The sequence below is a fragment of the Ochotona curzoniae genome, unplaced genomic scaffold (genome assembly GCF_017591425.1).
Source record: "Ochotona curzoniae isolate NIBS_2020 unplaced genomic scaffold, NIBS_Ocur_1.0 scaffold_274, whole genome shotgun sequence".
Lineage (NCBI taxonomy): Eukaryota > Metazoa > Chordata > Mammalia > Lagomorpha > Ochotonidae > Ochotona > Ochotona curzoniae.
The window spans coordinates 9,507,172-9,528,139 of record NW_024467101.1 but is presented as its reverse complement, the minus strand read 5'-3'; the positions used below and the strand labels follow the sequence as shown (position 1 = coordinate 9,528,139).

Genomic DNA, 20,968 nt, shown 5'->3' with positions numbered 1-20,968 from the left:
CTGCTCTGCCTCCAATGACCTGAATCAGATTTCTTGCTAGGTATTGAGTCCGACTCACATCCCATCAATTATGCTACTACTGCACTCCCATGGTGGGTGTACGGTGGGGTCCAGTAAAAGTGTCTTCCCTGTCATGTGAAACTGGCAGTGGAGTGGCACAGTCTGCGTATTAACTGAAGTGATCCCTCAGAAGACAGATACGCAAAGTGACGGGGCCTCAAAAGATAGCTCTAATTAGCATGCATTCAAAGGAAATCTTTAACATACAGAATTTTAATTTCCACAAAGAATTATATCTCATAGTTTAAACTGTGCTGTTAGGAAAAAATCAAAGATTTTCCCCCTTGTAAATGAGGCAAAATATTTTTAAAAGAGAGCAAATGTGGACTACAGAAGACTAAGGACAGGTGGGGACCGTGTTGCAATGGGCGATGTCACATCCTGACCCAGCTCCACGACAATGTGCCTGGCAAGGCAACAGACGATGGCCCAAGTCCTCGAGTCCCAGCCTCCCACATCAAAGACCAGGATGGAGCTCTGGCTCCTAGATGTCCGAGCCCCAGCCACAACAGCCGTTTGGGGAGTGAACCAGAAGGTGGAAGACCTGTCTCCTCTCTGTTGGCTCTGACTTTCACATAAACAAATCTGCGAGAGAGAGCAGACAGACTAGAACATCTGCAATTATTTCAGAAGGCAAACAGCTGGATCCTTAGTAAACACTCACTCTGCTTCTCTGGCAGGACAGACAGGGCTGGGAGAGCGGAAAGCCCGGGCATCAACAACTGCAGCCTACAGGTGGTAGAGCCCATGGCTCCGCTCTTCAGTGCTCGGCTGACTCAACCGTGTGGGCCGGAGGGTGGGCTAGGCTGGGATGCTGGATGCCCGGGGGCACTGTGGCTGGAAGGCTCTGCCTCAATGAGCAGAGCACATGAGCAGGTTGCCAGGTGGGGGGCTGAGGGGACGCTCATAGCATGCACCAGTGTGGTCACTGAGGGGCCCTCCGAGGGAGGCTGCCCCAGAACGGCCGCTCTGGCTGGCAGCACTGGGCACACAACGTTTCCCATGGAAAACCTGAGGGCGGCTGAGGCCGCTGGCATGTGTGCTCTGCGATAAGAGCTGTATTTACCACTTTGAATCTGAAAAATAATTCAACTGACAAAACTCCCCGCTCCACCTCCCCACGATGGCCAGGCCAGTGCAGGCCTGGGCCAAACCTGACAGGAGGAAGCAGGGGCAACTTTAAGTCAATCTCCTCCAGCAGTATGAAGTCGCGGGCAGCACCCCGGTTCCTCCCTGCCATCCACACAGCAGCGTCAGGCAGGCCAAGCCAACCTGCTTCTCGCTGGCGTTCCCTGGCAACTCCACTTTTGGAGCGCTGGGCAAACATTCTTCCCATCCAGAATCTAAATTCAAAAGCTGACAGATGTCGAAGTTGTCCTCTAAAGCCTCGGGCTGATTCTCCCCTAGATCCCATTTTACACCACAGTGGACTACCCTGTCCCAGCTTCAAGTGAATTCAGGAGCTACCCTACATGTGAAAGTCTATATGCTCTTACTTAATGGGACGCAAAGCCCTGTGACGACTTGCATGACTGGTCAACCTTCCCCAAGATCTGATCTGAACTAACATTTCCTCTTCTGAACAACGACCTGATCTGTGGGTTAAATCAATGAGGCAACACTAGCAAGCATTTCAATAAAAACAGCCCAGTGCGGTGTCCTTTCAGAACTGCCCGGCTAGCTCAGCTGTACTTTCCCAGGCTCCCCTTGTAAAACAGTACCAATGTGACAACTCGGCGTGTGCACGTCACTCCACACTTCATGAACAAGACTGCTTCAGCAAGCAATGGGGGACCCACGACACCCGCTAGACCATATCCAAGTTCATTCCAGGAATGGATAATGCCCACCCCGCACAGGCATTCAGTGATCTCTGCCAAAAGCAAGCACAAGTGGGTCTGAAAATCCCAAACCTGTAGCAGGCTAAGTTTACACCCAACCTTTTGCACAGCTGCGCATGATGCTGTAACCATCTAAACACCCTACCCCCGATACAAGTAACACTGGGACACCATCTCCTCCGCGCTTGGTGCCAAGACTCTTCCAGAAGGGACACCCTTCGCTGTGCAGGCTGCAGTCCCGCGCCAGCCAGCGCTGCTGTGAGTCGGGGTGGGATGGGTTTGGTTCAGTTTTCCTCCTACGACAAGGCTGATCTTCCTAGAGGGATTTCTCAACGGGCAAGGAGCTAACGCTGAAGCACTAATCCCATGAGTTGCCCAAAATCCTCTTGCTGGGACAGTTGAAGGATGCACCTGCCAGGCACTAGTAGTGCTAACACAGGCGGGGAGGAGAGGCACGAGCTGGCCTCGGTCACAGGGAAGGCTAGACTCCAGCAGTGTGAACCCCAAGCAGGGGCAGTGAACTGGGCTCTAGTTCCTAGCTGCAGATGGGGAAGGATGTGCGAGTTACAAAGCACAGCTGCGAAAGGACAAAACATTCTCCACATTCACTGATTTGTCCTAAAACTTCCTGCTGCCTTTTCTGTTTGTTTTTTAAAAAAGATTTATTTACTTATATTGGAAAGTCAGATATACAGAGGAAGATCTCCCGTCCACTGGTTCACTCCCCAGGTGGCAACAGCCACAACTGAGCCGATCTGAAGCCAGGAGCCTGGAGTCTCTTCTGGGTCTCCCATGTGGGTACAGGGTCCCAAGGCTTTGGACTGTCCTTGACTGCTTTCCCAGGCCACAAGCAGGGAGCTCGATGGGAAGCGGGACTGCCAGGATTAGAACCAGCACACTATGGGATCCCAGTGCATGCAAGGTGAGGTCTTTAGCTGCTAGGCTACCACACCGGGCTCTCCTATTACTTTCTGTCTTATACCTGGGCTTAATCAGGAAAACCCTGCCCGCCCCAGCTTAGGCTGTTTCTTTGGCAGCGGAGTACTGTGTGGTATGTGGGAACAACCCTAACACACACGGAAGGGTCCACCAGCTCTGCTGCTGACCGCTGCACTCTGCAGCCTTCAAATTCACCGGACACTTTGTTCTAACAAAAACCCTGGGTAGTTTCTAGGAGAACACCGACTTTTTGGAATTTTCCAACTATTTTATAAAAACATCAGGATGAGGCATGGTTCTAATTAACGGAATAAGCTCAATGTAATACAAACACGTCCCTCTCGAAGTTGGGTTTCAGGCACAGAATCCACACACGTGACTCTGGTAATGAAGCAAGTATGTTTCTCACATTCTTCCCGGTGACTCTGCCAGACTGCTCTGATCAACGAACTCACCAGCGGCAGAGCTAACACTGGGAGTCTGTAAAATTTATTCCTAAAAGCTGAGTGACGGGCCCCGAGAAGAAAATCAGCTCTTCAAGTTATCTCCAAAAGGGACACTCGGTCTCACTGTTTTCCATCTGCCTTATAACTGGTAACACTAAAATGCCTTCTAGTGAAGTGTGCGAACAGCCAGCTGCCTTTCTCTCCTGGCCTGATGCAACGGCGACCTGTGCAGGGCAGACGGCCGACTCTGAGAACGCCCAAGCCACGTCCTGCGTTTCTGCCATCAGTAGCAAACCCACACAGTAAAACTGGGAACCATCTTAAACGTGAACAACGGCTCTCCAACTGAAACGGAGAACTAGTAAAGGTGTGTAAGCAAAACATCTGTAACAGAACCCTTTGGTATCGTCGCTCTGGAGTGAAAGACCAAACCACTCAACAACAAGCCTTTAAGCCCCACAGCCTGCCACATGCCCTTTACCTGGTAATGCCACTCTGGGAAATACATCCCATTGGCCAGGTGAGGAAACACCGCCACAGACTTAAACCTAGACTCACTAATTACTAACTCAACATCCGCTGCAGTGGCGTGGGGAGACGCTTCCCGGGCCCTCTGAACACTGGGCCATTGCACACTTCCAAGTCAAGAACGCGGTGCCAGTGGGAGAGCGGGAGTCACAGGCAATACGGGCATCAACATGGACGTGGGAATCACGGGCAGTGTGTGGGCATCAACACGGACGTGGGAATCACGGGTAATACAGGCATCAACATGGACGTGGGAATCACGGGCAGTGTGTGGGCTTCTACATGGACAAAGCACACCGATCGGGAGACAGACCAAAGACTGGTAATTAGGTGGTAGAACTGCAACTGAATTTTTATTGTCTTTTAAATAAAAAAATTTTTCCTCCAAAGCTGATGGTAGCATTTTATAATCAAGAAAGGGAAACCAAAAACAAAAACAAACCAAAAACCTACTGCTTAAAAGATTGCCTCAAAAAAAAAAAAAAAAATGTTTGGGCCCTCAGCCAAATATTTTAGGACAAAGATTTACACTGCCCTAAATTATCTGTGTATCACTTTCAATCAAAATATTTTTTTTTCTGCTCTTCTTTTTGATGTTTAATAAATCAAAGCTATGCAAAACTAAACAAAATCAAGCTAAAAGGTCAATTAAAATCTTTAACAGATAATCTTAGTCCAACCCACTGGGAAGCAAAGTTATCTTGAAAGCAATGAGCAAGGAATACCTGCAAAGGACACCACCATCAACTCTGAGGGGTGATCAGAAACATTCCGGGGAAGAACAAACAGACTTGAGGGCTACTGGGGGTCCATGTTCGGGTAACGCTCTGGGACCTCCAGGGCCTGCTGTGCTCCTGGGAGGACCACAGGCCCTGCTGGTCGAAGCTTCCTCTCTGGTCTCCACACTAATCCCTTCTGATCCCTCCCTCTGGACAATAAAAAATAACTCAAATCCAAAATCTGATTTAAGACTTTGCACACAGAACTCCAGCCTAGCCCCAATTTAGTGAAACTTTTAAAACAACTTTTTAAAAAAAAGATAAAGAATGCTTGGTTGGGGACCTGGGATGAGTGGGGCTTCTCCCTTCATCTCCCCCTTTACCCAAGAAACAGGAAAAAAAATATGTGGAATAATAGTCTTACCCACTTTCCAGTAAAAAAAAAAACCCAAAAAACAAAAAACAAACAAAAAAAACCAACTCAGACCTAAGAATGCTTGGCAACAACAACAAAAAAAGTCAGCAATTCTTGGAGTTGTAGGCTAATGGAAGAACTCCAAATTACAGCCACTGCTCCATTATTGTAACGTCAACAAGTACTAGTTAGTTATGAGATGTTTCCAAAATTATATTTAAATAGCTTGTATATATCACCGAATTCCTTACATTTCACGTTTCTAACTATAAATGAAACTCCCAAACTCAAATTCTGTTTTCAATTTAACAAGGCGTATTATGTTACTCTAAGGTATGTGGACAAGGCCTGAGGGGGAGTAATGTATACTGGAACCACATAAAATAACTAAACAAAACACAGTGTGTTTGACTGGAATGGTGAGCAATCAGCCCACGTTATCCACAAGAACTAGTTTCTTGAATCTGTGACAAATAAATATATACAAACGTGAAGGAGAATTGAAAAATACAGGGACTCCAAAAGCACTCTGGAAACTCACTTTCTAAAAATGTTCTCAGTCTCATGAGACATCTCAGCTTTACATACACTTTTTCCAATTTGCAGTCATGTTTGGAGAGTGGGCAGCTAGCCTGGCCTTTAGCAGGCCTGGGTTCTATTCCTAGTTCTATTCCTTCCTGCCCAGGGCAGATCCTAGGATGTGGTGGTGATGGAAGGAGGAAAAGGGCTCCTGTAACCCACACACGAGCCTGGACATGCAGTCTGCACCACTGTGGCCACTGGAGACCTAACCCAGCAGCAGTTCTCTGACTTTCCAACTTAACCCAAGCTAACACTCTGCAAAGTCATAGCAGTTTCTTTAAGGCTCATGTCCTTCATGCGTTAATTTTTTCAATTTAAGCAATCTGAATGCTCAATTTCAGCAACTGATTCTGTAATACAAGTTTCCAACAAGATTTTGCAAAGAAAGTTAAAAATAAACGCAGTGCTGGGGCTGCTGCCAGCATGGGCATCCATCGGTACTAACCCAGGTTCCGGAGCATCCGACACAGGCACTGAGACTTAAAGCTGACCACCCACTGCCCGCTCTCTTCTCCACCTGGCAGCCTTGCCCACTATCTCGTGCAGGTAGCCATCTGGACAGGAACTAAGTTGGACATGACGGCAGGACCAACATTTAAGAGATTTTCATTTGGTTTAAGACAGTTAATCCATTTCCTGCAAATCTGAACACGTACAATGAGCCAATGTCTGTGCCAGTACTTGTGTTTACCAAAATAAATCAGAAAGCAAACTGGTGAGAGAATCCGGTGGTAAGCAGAGGGCAGGAGGGGGAGGAGGGGGCGGACCACCGCCCAGACCCAGGAGCAGCAGGTGCTTGGGTAAGGTCACAAAGCCCAGGCGGGGTCCACAGGCTCAAGGCCTGTTTGGCTGCCAAATGGCAAGAGCTGAATGCAAGTCAATGCGAAGTCAAGGATGAACCAGCCACGGGCTCATCTCACAGAGGCGGACAGATGACATCCCAAAGCTTACTGTGCATGCAAGGATGCCCGGCGATTTCCCACATCCCTCCAAAGTATTTTGCAAAACTCGCACCTTCTTTACCTCTGCAGGACTGCAGGCTGGCACTGCGGGTTAAGTTACTGCATGACAACGTCAGTACCCCTAACTGGAGGTTCAGTCTGAATCCTGGTTTCTAATTTGGGTCCTTGTTAATACGCACTGGGAGGTAGCATTACTTGGCTAAGGTGCTCACGTCCTTGCCACCGATGTCAGAGACCACGTTGGGAGTTTCCGGCTCCTGGCTGGCTCGGGCTGGCTAATGCAGTCATTTCAGAGTGAACCAGCACAGGAGGACCTGTATCCTGCCCCGCCCCTCAGGGGCCAGTGCTGTGGTACCGCAGGTGAAGCAGCAGCCTGCCGTGAACAGCAGCTGGAGCCAGCGCCCTGCTGAGCCGCTCGTGTGGCACACACAGATGAAGCTCCTGGCTTTGGCCTGGCCCAGCCAAATCCGTACTTTAAAAAACCCAGCCACCAAGGTATTCCAGAAAGAAAAAGAGAGCGGGCTGGTGTGAAGGTCTGCTTTTATCACCTGTGATCCCAAACATGCTCCAACCAGAACCCCAGGATTAAGCTTGGCGCTGCTGCAAGGCAATTATACAGAGGGGGCTGTCAAACGCCTTCCCACGGTTCCCTGGCCTTGGTGACGTGTGCAGACCAAGAAACCAGAGCACACCCTCAGCCTTGCTGCCAGGGTGGTTACCAGGTCAAGGACACAGCCTTCTGGGAGGAGTCCCTGGGTCACTTTCTCAACAGTTAGCATCTCAAAAGACATTTCCAGGTCAAGAGAATCTTGAAACTTCATTAGTGCTGGCCACTAACAACCAAGCGTGTGCCATCCTTTTATTCCGTAAAGGAGCAAGAAGGAGTTGTGGTAGCACGGTCAGAAAAGAAAAACTGGTACCTCCCACTGGTGTGCAGGACCCCGTGCCCCTCTGGGGTGATGCTAGGAGACTACAACCTAGCTAAGCAGGCCCAGGCCGGGCCAGCAGGCCACGCTCGAGGAGTTAACAAACCCAGAAGACAAACCTGACACACCTTTATGAGGAGAAAAAGCACCTGTGTGATGCTAACAGAAAGACAAACATCATTTGCGCATCAACTCCTTTACGGTGCCCTTACATGCCAACGCTCAGAGTGCCAGATGAGGCTTCAGAGACAAGCCAGACACTGAAAGATAGATGCTTTGGCAAAGCCTCTACAAAGACCTTTTGAGGCCCAGTTCTTAATAACTAGATTGATGTAGACACAGAAGCTTAAATCTTCATGAGGTATCTGACTTAAGTTTCAAGAAAGAAAACAAGGGCTTGCCGTAAGATACAAACAAAGCCGTGCTCTTCAAAGGCAGTGCTTTAATTTGTTAAAACAACAACTGCTGTTCACCCACATCAGACAAGGTCAACTGGCAACCAGAGAGAAACGCCACGAGCCTCCAGAACTGGCAGTCATGCCCGTGCCAGCACACACACCTCTCCACACGTACACCATCCATACAAACAGTGCCCAAAAAGACTTCTACGTTGTTAGCAATGCACAATTCCACTTTGAAGCAAAAAAAAGTTTCTGAAGTTACCAACTGCACTGCTAGGGGGCACACTGTGGCTCAGGGGGTGAAGCCACTGCCTGTGAGGCCAGCATCTCCGCTCCCTGCTGACACACCCGGGAAAGCAGGACATGGCCAAGGTGTCTTGGCCTCCTAAACCCACGAAGGAGATCTGGAAGAAGCTGCTGGCTTGAGTCTGGCCATCCACGGCCACTGTAGCCATTTGGGGAGTGAACCATGAGTGGAAGACCTTGAATTCTGCAATTCTGCTTTTCAAATCAACAACAAAAATATCAAGAAAGTGCCTTCCTATCACTGCATGGCTACTTAACCAAGCGCCGAACCCCGACTAACAAGACGTAACTCTGGGCTCAGGCTTGTGCAACTCCTCCTTACGCGGAAAATGAAGCCCACACCTCTGGAATGAGGGGGTTTTGCTTTTAAAATGAAAGGTCTGTATGATACAGCAGGCCAAACCAGCAGCATGTGATGCCAACAAATGTGGAAAATATGGAAATCTGTTCCCAACCAAGACCATTATACCTGTTAGAAAAGGCTCTGCAAACTGTGCGGCCCTCTGCACTCCAGCTGCCCAAGTCCACCACCAACCCTGGAGCCAGTGACGGCAGCGGCAGGTGGCTAACCATTTCTAGAGGCCCGGGGAGGGAAACCGCCGGGCGGAGTAGCTGGGTTAGCAAGGGGTGAAACACTCAGAGGGCTCATCAACCCAAACCGGGAGCCAGGTGAGAGCTTCTGATTTTCAAAGACAAGAGCGTGCTGATCATGACAACAGCTTCATTTTATTGGAAACAACACCGCCATTTCGTTTCGGGGTAAGCCCTTGACCTGGCTGTGCAGCCACCACGCACGCCACCTGCCTGCCCTCCGGGCGTGCCCCGTTCTCCAGTTCAGCTTCCTGCTGATACGCGTTCAGACGGGGCAGCAGGAGACGGCTCGCAGACGGGGGGCCTTGCCACCCGCAGGGCAGAGACCAAGACTGAATTCTTAGTTCATGGCATCAGCCTGGCCCAGCCTTGGCTGTGGTGGGCATCTGGGCAGGAAAATCACTGCGTAGGAGTGCCCTTGCCTGTATGACTGTCCGCCTTTCAAAAAAAAAAAAAAAATTAAGTTCATCCAAGCCACAAGCCACAGAGTCACACTGAATGTGCACCACATTTCCCTTGGTGCCGTGTGTGTGTGTGTGTGTGTGTGTGTGTGTGTGTGTACACAATGTACTGCTGTAACAGAAATGGTCAAACTCTGCACATCCCACACACAGCGTGCCTGGCCATGGTGACAGGACATACATGGTGCAGAGTGGTGACTGGGCGTCACTATTGTGCCTCTACACCTTACACAGCTGTGACTAGTGCTGGATCAAGGCTCCAGAGACAGCAAACACCTTGCCGCTTCCCCTGCAACTGTTACTGCTTCCCCTGCAACTGTTACTATCACCTCTGCTGCTCTGCCAGCAGGGAAGCTGCGCCACGGGGCCTGGTGCTCAGGCAGTTTCTCTCCGCCTGTCCCGGCTAAGTGCAGGCAGGCAGGTACTACTGCAGCAAGGGAGCAGGGGGCACTCTGGGGAGGGGTGGAAGCCAGGCTGCGGGGCCAGAGGACCTGCACTGGACCTCGCGCGCACACTGGACTCCGTGCTAGGGGGTAGGTGCCCTTCTGCTGAAAGCCACAGGCGGCAGCTACAGTTACAGGATGTGTCTTTGAAAATGCATCCCAGGGTCCAGTGTTGACAGCCCAATGGCCGAATTCTCACTTTACAAGTGCCAGGATCCCAAATGGGCATGGGTTTGTGTTCCAGCTGCTCCATTTCCCTTCCAGCTCTCTGCTTGTGGTGTGGGAAAAGTAGCTGAGGAAGGCCCAGAGCCTTGGGATCCTGTACCAGAAAGAAGCTCCTGGCTTCAGATCGGCTCAGCTCTGGCCGTTGCTGGCGTTTGGGGAGTGAACCAGCACACAGAACATCTTCCTGTCTCTCCTTCTTTCTATAAATATGATCTGCCTTTCCAATAAATAAATCTTTAAAGAAAAAGCATGCTATTTCTCTAGCTACATAAACAATCACCTTGTAATTGCTTTGAACATGCACAAATAAAGGTGTGCTCTTCACCCAGAACAACTGCTTGCCACGGGGATCGCTCCCCAGGAGGTTGCTTTCCTAAAACGTAACCATTTCTAAAAGGCTGGGGACAGGAGCTTGGCTGAAGGGAACTTGTTCAGTTTTTACTAAGACTAAACTTCAAGTATGAACTTCATTTAGCATGGATTTTTTTTGTACCGCCTCAAGTCTCAAAAGAGAACATTACAGTCCCCAAAGACTAAATCAGCTGTCCGTCTCAGCAGTTATCAGCATAGCATTACGTTCCAAGTGACAGTCTGGCTCCGCTCTGGCAAGGCAGTGCAGGCGTGCCGGCCAACTGCAAGGGGCTCTAAGTCCTTATCGCAAAGAAGGCTATTTTTGTGCCATTCCTATTTTCCATTTAAACCTTAGCAGCTCTTCAAGGTTCAGGACCTGTCATGAGTGCCCCCTGCCAAGACTTTGCCTGTCAGCAAGGTCAGAATCCAGTACCTTCCAGTTGGGTCCCAAAGGGCCTCTCTTGGTCTTGACTGACTGGAATAATGCCGGATCTTCATCAGCTTTGTAGTCCTGCAAAGCAAAACAAAGTCAGAAGTGCAGAAGCAAAGCAGGGAAGGTCCTGACCTCACCCTGGCTTTCCGCGACAGCTCCCTCCGTGCTCAGCCAAGCCCAGAGCAGACCCCTTTCTGCCGACCGTGAAGCCCAAAAGCAGAACGCTGCAGTGGCATCTAAGCTTCCGGCTCCGCCCTTGGCCTAAAAGCTTCCTTCAGGCACATCTCTCATTTGTGATCACCTCCGCAGACAAACTGCTCAAACATAGCCATCCCAGCATTGACAATGACTCTGGACTATACACACCCCTCAGGGGGCTGCCACTGTGACGGGAACACAACCACAACCACGGATCCCCTAACGCCCCGATCGCTCCCGAAGCTGGGTCAGTTTCCGGGTTGGCCTCTGCAAACCCTCGTCCACGGAGCCATAGGTCACACGTACGGCGGCCTTCAAGGTTCCACTGCCATGTAAACTGTTTCCCTTAACATTTATTACTTCTGAAAAGCCAAAGCCCAGATTTTAAAAACCCAGACATGAGCTGCAACTAACAGCAGCCGAGGGTCAGTAGGTCTGTTTAACACCCTCAAGGCTCCAGCGCGGTAGCCTAGCCGCTAAAGTCTTTGCCTTGAACACTCTGGGATCCCATATGGGCGTCAGTTCTAATCCCAGCAGCCCCGTTTCCCATCCAGCTCCCTGCTTGTGGCCTGGGAAAGCAGTGGAGGACAGCCCAAAGCCTTGGGACCCTGTACCCGCGTGGGAGACCGGAAGAGCTCCTGGCTTTGGATCGGCTCAGCTCTGGTCATTGTGGTCACTTGGGGAGTGAATCATTAGACAGAAGATTTTCCCCTCTGTCTCTCCTCCTCTCTCTCTCTATATATATCTGCCTTTCCAATATAAACACATACATACACACAATAAAAAAATAAAGCACCCTCCCCCTCCCCCCCATAGAGAGTTCCTGCCTGCAGAGGGGACTGGCGCTCTTCCCCGCCCCGTCACAGGAGAGCCTGGCTGACGCGGCTGTAAGATGGCAGCACTGCAGCCAGGATACGAGGGTAGGGCGTTCCGGAGCGCAGTGCACGCTCTCACTGCCGCACCTGCGTCACTCCATAAGCGCACGGCAGATTACGAACTCCACAGAATGTTATAAACACATCGCACGTGGAAGATGTGAGGTTCAGGGAGAGAACAAGGCAGGTAGACCTGAGTGTGTGACCCTGAGCCTGCAGCCTGCCTACAGGTTGTCTAAGAAAGTACAAGAGGCCCAGCGAGAGCTACCATCATTCGACAGCCCTACACTGCTGGCTCATGGATCTTCTGCTTGCAGATAAACGCGCACCGCGCGGCAGCTCCAGCTTCGCCCAGGGACGAGGGGCCAGGACAAGATGCCCGCCAAGGAGCCGGACAGCTGCAGCTCCCTTGTTGGCCCGGGCACGTCATCAGAAAACTGCTGTCAGTCGCTGGGAGTTCTCCCCCGAGTTGCCAACCTCACTTCTGACTAACAGAAGAACCATCTACACAGGCGATCACGAGGCCGCGGTTCACGATGGTATGTCACCTCGACGGCCACCACACAGAAGGCTGTGTTCACAAAGTGAAGGAGCCTCTGGAGCATAAGGAGCCAGGGTGGCTGGAGGAAAGGCAGTCAACAAGGAAAAGGTAACTGAAGCTCCAGGCATCAAGGGCTGAAATGCTCACTCCAAGAGCTGCCCCACCACTAAGAAGCCAGCACTCGGCCAACAGCCAAGGCTGCGGAGCAAGTCCACTTGGGGATTTATGAGGAAGTTAGCAGGTATCTGCACTGATGAAGTAGACTGCAGAGCTACCTGTTTTAGACCCACCCTCCCCACGTGGAAGAAAACTCACAAGCCTAAGGCACACAAAATTTTCACAAGGGCTGAAGGAATAAAATGGGAGCATTCTATAAAAGCAGGACATAAACAGCAGATTTAAGAAGTCTGGGGCCCGGCGTGATAGCACAGTGGCTAAAGTCCTCGCGTTGATTGTGCTGGGATCCATATGGGTGCTGGTTCCCATCCAGCTCCCTGCCTGTAGCCTGGGAAAGCAGTCGAGGACGGCCCAAAGCCTTGGGACCCTGCACCTGCATGGGAGATCCGGAAGAAGCTCCTGGCTCCTGGCTTCGGATCGGCTCAGCTCCAGCCGTTGCAGCCACTTGGGGAATGAACCATCAGACGGAAAATCTCCCTCTCTGCCTCTCCTCCTCTCTGTACATCTGCCTTTCCAATAAAAATAAATAAATCTTAATAATAAAAAAAAGAAGTAGAAGTCCGAGCCATAGCCACTGTCAGCCACATTCTCACGTGGAGCTCACTGGAGAGGACTTGGAGGAAGGCCGAGGCGTGACAGGCACCTGCGGTGGAGCTGGCAGTGGCAGCCAGGCAGCGGCTTTGACATGCTTTCCTGAGCTCAGCTCCCCAGTGGGCTGACCTACTGGACGCAGCATCATCAGCCAAAGAAAATGGGGGGCGGACGGGGTGGTGGGCGTCTCAGCTCCAGGCCTTGCCAGGGTACTATTCCCAAAGTCCTTCTCTGAGCCTCGAGAGCAGGGCAAGCCGCTCCTGCCCACACTGCTGAGCCACAGCCCCACACAATCAAGACGTCAACTTACAGACTACCCAAACCCTCTCACCTCATGGAGGGGAGGTGGCTCATCCACCCCAGGACTTTAACTCGAACCCCCTACCACCCCGGGCAAACACTGGCTTCACCACACAGGAGGCTGAAAGGTGTCAAAAGATGCCACCAAACCAGTGACAGAAACACCAGGGCGGGGCCAGGTTTCCCAGGAGGCATGGGTGTGTATTCTCTTTCTCTCTCTCTCTCTCTCTCTCTCTCTCTCTCACACACACACACACACAGTGTTCCCTCTCTCCACCTTTTCCTCTTGAATACAAAACAGCAAACATTAAAGATATTATATTGGAAACATAACCAAGCCCAATTGCTAACAATAGCACTTGAACCCTGACAGATGAGGATAACGCATTGTGTCAAAGCCGAGGACTTTTCGTGTCTTTTTTTTTCCTGTTACTTGGAATATGTAAATGTTTAATCAGCTGAATTAAGCAGCAAGACACTAAAGGGCAGGAAGCAGGTATAGATTTAACAACCTGAGTTTTCCATGTCTACAACATTTACATTTTTTTTTTTCTTTTTAGCAGTGTTATCTTTGCTACAATTTTATGGTTGGGATCTGGCTCCGGCTTCCCGTACTTGAGAACTGCCCGATTTATATCCCTATCACAATGAACAAATATATTCCTTCATGTATGACAATTTCAGCATACAGAATGCAACCTCAGCTACCAATTATAGCTGCAAATGAGCAATAGTGTGGAAGGAGACAGCCTGCTGCCTTTGTTAGGACTCTGTCTCCTCTGGGATCCCGTGGGGAGAGCGGAGGCCCTGATGAAGAGAAGCCCTTGCCTCACGGTTTATTGTGCTTGCCACCAGCTGCAGACTTCTCATCTCATTAGTTCTTTTAGAATACTGTGGGGGAAGACAGCTGTAGCCTACTTGAGTCTTCAGCTCCTGGGTATTCTGAAGGCTGAATTTGCTATGCACTTTCTGTAATCCTTGGGAAAAAAAAAAAAGTGCAAATTCACTAGGCCAAGAAAATGCATTTTTAAAATGGGTTTTAAAATCATGTTTCAGAGTAGAAAAAAAAAATCTCATTGCTAAGGTATATTGTATTTAAAGTTTTTGTAAGCTCTGATTTTAATTATCTGCGTAATGCCCAGGGGCCTGGCTGGGATGAGGGGCTGGTAAAAACCATCATTATCAAGGTGGTGGGACGTCCCCAGACGGGACCTGCCTCTACCAGGAGTTGCGCCTGAACGACAGAAAAACACAATGGTAACAGCGTACAGGAGATTCGGGTGAGTGCTAACACAACTCTATTCAATTGAAAATTCTTTTTTAAGCAAAAGAGGAGGCAAGTGAAAGTCAAGACACCCTTTGGAGAACAAAATAAAATATAATGTGGTAACTGAGTGGATTACCAAGTCTGCACACTGCAGCCACAGAAGACATTCATTAAATTCTTATAAATCACAGTTTTCTGTCACTGGAATACAAAACTTGCGCTACCTCTTGGGTGTACATCTGTTACTCACCACAGCTCTCACCAGAAAACTCTCAATAGAAACCAGAGTCATTCTGAAGACAAAGGATATTAGTTTTATGAATCTTTTAGCACAGTGGCCGTCCCTCCACATGCCAAGTACAGAAATCTGTGCTGAACCGACCAAACTGTCCTTGAGCACAGACTTAACTCATGCTTCTGAATGGGCCAGTGCGCGAAAGGAGCCGCAGACACTGCGAGCCGCGGCTGAGTGTCTCCTAGGTCCCACAGCATCCCACCCAGAGTTACAATTCCTCGGCATCAACCCTGCCCCCGCCCTCCAGGTGAGGACTTCACAGGGCAAGCGTGCCAACTGCAGAGGGGTGCAGCTGCCCATCGCCTGCTGCAAGGCGTGCGTCGTGTCCAACTCCAGCAGCTCAACGACAGCCACTCAGCTTACAACGCTCGGGCACTGCCGCATGAGCTCGGCAAAGCTTATACGCTCTAGCCACATCCCCCAACAAGGCACAGGGTGGAGGAAACAAAAAGGAAGAGACACAGCAAATATCATTTATTAGCACTGCCCTGGTTTTCCAGGACTGTGGAACTTCAAAAAACATAAGGTGTTCCTGGCTGACCCGAGTGCCAAACACCTAACTAATGAGCTGACAAAACTCGAGCCGGGCTCCAAAGGGTAGGTCCATTAAAGAAATATTTGCATTAAATCTTGTAGTTGCGAAAGACTGAGGTATACAGAGAAATAACATTTACTAACTTGTTTAAGAAACTAATTCCAACAGTTATTTTCTAATAAACAGCTTTCTTTCCTATTTTTAATTACATCTCCCCAGTGACTCCTCACCCTCTCAGGTTCCCACAGAGTACCATTAATATAGTATAAGTAAATCTCATTAATTCAGGTCCTACCACCTTGGAATTCATAATCACTCGGACAGGGGCTGGGCTGAAGTTTATCTTTGCATGATCTATGAAAAAAAGATTTGCTACACAAATTAATAGAGTAACAAGATCTCAGGAGGGCTGTTTAAACAGTTCAGAAGTGTTTTAGAGCAATTCAGAAGCATTCATTTGCATATAATTATTATGCTAATTACAAATCATTCTTATCTATTCATTAAAGTAGATTCCCAAGGGACCACTAATTGTCAATAACTTGTTGGCCTAGTTTCGGTTCCTGAATGTACCTCACAGGAACAAAAACATTCTAGAATTCAGCCCTCTCGTCCGACAGCTGCAGTCAGACCTGCCGGCTCTGCCCTCCAGCGCGCCTTCACGGGCCTGGGCAGCCAGCCGGGCCTGGGCAGCAGGCGGGAGCTGAGCGGATGGGGGCAGGAGTGGCAGCAGCTTCCATCAGTCTGTTTCCTCCCAGCAGCCAGAGATCACCAACACCGTCATGCCACAAGTTAACAAAGTAACCCGCGAGCTGAGCTCAGCCCTAAAGAAGCTGCAGCCGATGCCTGCTATGGTCCACGCAGCGTCCCACGGGGCAGGGACTGAGGAGGGGCGGCTGGGCGGCAGGCCTTCCTCAGCCCTCCACCCTCGGGGAGCCGGCCTGCTGCTTATACAAATACTGTGCGGTTTTCAAAAAGCTCATGGAAATGGGGAATTAAAAATGATTTGGAGGGTCTGGTGCGGTATCCCAGGGGCTAGTCCTTGGCTTTGCATGTGCCAGTTCTAATTCCAGCTCCCTGCTTGTGGCCTGGGAAGGGAGTTGATGGTTCAAGGAACTGGGACCCTGCACCCACATGGGAGACCTAGAAGAGGCTCCTGGCTCCTGGTTTTGGATTGGTTGAGTTCCAGCAGTAGCGGCCACTTGGGGAGTAAACTAGCAGACAGAAAATCTTTATGTAAATCTGACTTTCCAATAAAAATAAATAAATCTTAGTCTTTGATTTTCATGAATTTTTTGAATCCCTTTTCCATATTAATTTAGTAATATATTCTTCACTACTCATTTTTAAGGATTTATTTTACTTGAAAATCGGAATTACAGAGAGGGAGAGGCAGAGAGAGCTTCTTGCTGGCCTGCCCTGTGGCTGCAGGTTCCCAAGAACTTGGGTCATCGTCCCCCACTGTTTTCCCACAGCGGGGAGCTGGATCAGAAGCTGTGCAACCAGAAGGCCAGCACCACAGGCAGAGGAGCTCCGTTGTCTGACTCTCTAGGTGGCTACAACAGCTGGGACTGGGGCAGGCCAGAGCCAGGAGCCCACAGCCTTTTCCAGGCCCCTAGCAGGGAGCTTGATCTGACTTGGAGCCCATGTGGGAAGCCAGCACCACACACAGCAGCTTTAGCTGCTATGCCAGGCCAGGCCTCAGGAATATGTTTATAACATTTTATAATGAAGACCTTATCAGCTCAAGACAACAAAGAAATAAATTTTAACCTATGAAGTCAATTGTTAAAGCTCTTTATTTGGCATCATGTATTTTAAAATTGCATCTGCCTGAAATGCATGTACTATGTTTAGGGTAGTCACTGTTTAATGAAGCTGTTTCCTTATCTGACCGTAGATAATGAATGTCACCTTGACTCCTGGCACCAGGGAGCAGGCCGCAGACCCCGACGGACCCCGACAGCCGGTCCCAACATGCTCGCTCCTTCCCTGCCCTCCAGAGCCTGACTCCAGGGCCTCCCTCCTCGTCTCAGCACGGCTAACAAACACTAGAGAGAAGTTGCTGAGCACCATCTTTCGAAGCACTATCCAAGAAGTGGCCTGAACCTGGCCGCCTCTGTGGAGTGCGTTTCCTGTTTCCGCCGTGCAGCCCCTCCAGTCATGTCCCTGCAAGCAGGGGTCGGCGTGGGCCCGGGCCCGGACACTGAGGGCCTGGCCTAGGCCCACCGCTGCCAAGCCTACGGGCTGGGACTCCGGCGAGGCTGGACTCCGAGTCAGCTCCGGCACTGTTTCCCAAAACACGCCTCCACTGTGACCACCTGTGAGACCCAAGCCCCACAGGGCTCTGTGCTTGCTTCCGGGCACCCGGGAGCCTTTCCTGAGAGCTGTCAAAGGGGTGGGACGGTGAAGCAATGCACTCTAAAAACTCAGCCTAGAGCTGCTCTCACGGGTTTCCTAGAAAACATGCCAGCACGTGCCGCCGCTCACACGGCACCTGCCCCGCCCTTCCGCAGAACCTTCCGCCTCACCACCTGCATCACGCCATCTTCTTACTGTTACGACACATAAGGAATCAGGAATGAACCAAAGTCAGTAATGGGCTCCCCTGAAAAACTCTTTTGTTTGAACAGTTATTCCCCGGGACTTGTAACAGCCATCTAACAATCCCTGCCAAGATGTCAGGGCTCTTGAAATAAGCAGTGCCTTCGTTTTCCACCAGAGGGCAGTGCCACCCAACTCTGTCTTCGCAGACCGGGCAGGCGCCCTCACCGAGCAGGGCTCTCAGTCCCTGACCCTAGAAGGGCTCCGTGGGAACACTTCCACATTTGTTTCTGCTAGGAACCTGCTCACAGGCATTTACGCAGATCTCCTGTGAAGATCCAAGTCAAGTGGAACACCCACCTTCCTACAGAGCAGCTTGACAATGGTGTGCGTAACAAAGGCAGGACAGCACTGGACAAGTGCAAACACACAACTGCTACCTCCAAGCCGGCTGTGTGGACGACTTCTTCCTGAAGGGCACCGACTCCGCGCCTGCACCGAGTCAGCAGCAGGCTGCGAGCACCCCGTTTGCCATGCAGACACTCAGGTTTTGGAGAGCGGTGGCTTGCGAGGAGGGCAAGCTGCCAACCTGAGGACTCAATGTCTGGGCTCCTGTGAGCGGCCAGCGGGAGAGGCACTCGACTCGGAGCCAGTGTCTGCTCGCGCCCTGGACGTCGCCCCAGCAGCAGCTGGCCACCGCAGGCCGGGCTGGCTCCCTGCCACGCACTGCTACTGCACAGAGGCCCTTTTCAGATCTGAAGATCCGGGCAGCCGCCGCACCACCCAAGCAGCCCCAGTTGGAGCCGACCCGGCCCCTGCAGCACAGGCGGCTGCCATGCCGTAAGGGCGGCCAACGGGGCCCTGGCCACAGCTGCCCTGGGAACGTGCAGCAGGGACTGACCCAGACGGAGACGTACCTCCTGTCACTGACAGATCAGCAAGGCCACAGGAGTGACCCAAGAGTTAACCTTTTCCAGAGAGAATCCATTTGGGATCACATTTCACATGTGAACAGGAAGGGCTAATCTAAAGACCATTTAGAAAATACACCTCAGGGGGCTGACGTGGCACAGCGCGTGCAGCTGTCGCCCGCAGTGCTCACATTCCACAGGCACGCGGCCCCATCCAGCCTCCCGCTTACGGTCCTGGCTCCCATGTGGAGGACCAGACGAAGCTCCTGGCCGTGGCCACTGTGGTCAGCAAGGGAGTGAACCAGAGGATGGAAAATCTGTTTCTCCCTCTGTGTAACTGTGAATTACAAATAAGGGAAGTAGTTTTTAAAATATTTATTTACTTATATTAGAAATGCAGATAAAATTTACAGAAAGCTCTTCTAACTGCTGGTTCACTCCCAAATGGTCTCAGTGTCTAGACCTGAAATGATCCAAAGCCAGGAGCCAGGAGCCTCTTCCAGGTCTCCCACGCGGGTGCAGGGTCCTAAGGCCTTTGGGCCGTCCTCAACTGGTTTCCCAGGCCACAGGCAGGGAGCTGGATGGGAAGTGCAGCTGCCGGGATTAGAACCGGTGCTCATATGGGATCCTGGTGCTTACAAGGTGAGGATTTAGCCACTGAGCCACCGCACCAGGACTAAATAATTTTTTAGAAAAAAAACAGAAAATACATTTTATGATTCTTCCGTCTTTAAGATTATGAGGTTTTGGGGGCCAGTGCTGTGGCATAGTAAGCTAACCCTCAGCCTGGAGCCTAAGAAAAGGTCTATAATCAGCTCCCTAGAGACCTTCCAGGCTCCACGGAGAACCACCTCTTGGCTTCCACAGGATGTCCAGAGCATGGGTTGAGCCCCTGGAGTGGCAGAGGGCACAGCTCCATGAGCACACAGCTCCGCCAGCTCACAGCAGGTCATCCCCAAGTGAGGAGAGGTACAGAACAGCAGAATGTGGACACTGGATGCCTGGGCAGGTAAGGGTGCTGGGCATGGGAATAAAGACCTGGGCCGCAGTGGGTAAAAGGGGCAGGAGGTGCCAGCAAGGGCATCTGAGAGCTTTCTCCGAGCAGGCTTGTAAGGAGAAGTCCAGGGAGGGGACACCCCACCAGGACCCCCGGTCTGCACGGGGTGTGAGCTTCTGGCTTGCCTGTCTTCCAGGAACACCGTCTTCCGTGTGATGGCCCCACGACAGCATCAACACTCAGACACCTGCCGTGGGAAACCCACTGACCATCCCAGAAAACACGCCACATTTTAAAACCACACCTTCCAAATAGTCCAACGCTTTGGCAAAGCGGTCACAGCGTGTGCCAGAGGGAAGTAGACAAGAGGGAGGCAGACACGGCCCTTGCTGGTCACGCACAAATACCTTAAAACGTGCTTCCAATTTAAAAAAAGCAAGCTCACTATATTTCAGATTATTTCCCAAAGGTCTCTGACGTGTGTGCTAGGCCTACCCTTTAAAGGCCCTCCCTCTCCAGGGAGATAACTTTTGTATACAAACCATGGAGAGCCACTTAGACAAAGTGCCGGACGGTTAGAAGGGGTCAGATTCCAGTCTCCACCTTCGAGGAAGCAGAAGCAGATGGCAGCTGCCCGACTGGCCGGCGTGCGCAGGGGAGGCCTGGGTGCCACAGGACCCCCACTGCGCCCCCAGCATTCACCACGGCCCTGCGGCAATGACAGGCGTTTCCAATCCTTAGTCCCTTAACTCAGAACAAAGCCTGAACGCACGTTTGGGGCTTTCCTGGGGCTGCCCTAGCCTCTGCGCAAGGGGATGGTCAGGGAGCAGCTGGCTCAGACAGCGCACGTCAGGACCGAGGGCGCATCGCACACGTCGCCTGCACGCACTGAAGGGGGAACAAGAGAACATCCCGTACACGTGCCACGAGGATAAAAATGCCAACACCTACAGACCTCTACCACCCGAGGAAAAGAAAAGGTTCTTTTTCATCTCAAACTTTTACTGCCAAGCTCACTCCGTGTCAGGGTCCTGGGGACATCACAGATGCTCAGGGTGAGGAAGGCTGCTGGGAAGCGGCCCTGGGCGGGGGGGCCTGGCGGGAGCCC

The 20,968-nt window shown here is 51.0% G+C and overlaps 1 protein-coding gene across 4 annotated transcripts in view; it reads right to left on the bottom strand.

Moving 5' to 3' along the window:
- The window catches only part of PITPNB (phosphatidylinositol transfer protein beta), a 49,713-nt gene that overhangs the window by 7,957 nt on the left and 20,788 nt on the right, over positions 1-20,968 (bottom strand). For all 4 annotated transcript variants that reach the window (XM_041003933.1, XM_041003935.1, XM_041003936.1 and 1 more), the window contains one exon: positions 10,630-10,707. In XM_041003933.1, coding sequence (XP_040859867.1) covers positions 10,630-10,707 — 78 coding nt within the window. The remainder of the gene's footprint in view (positions 1-10,629; positions 10,708-20,968) is intronic.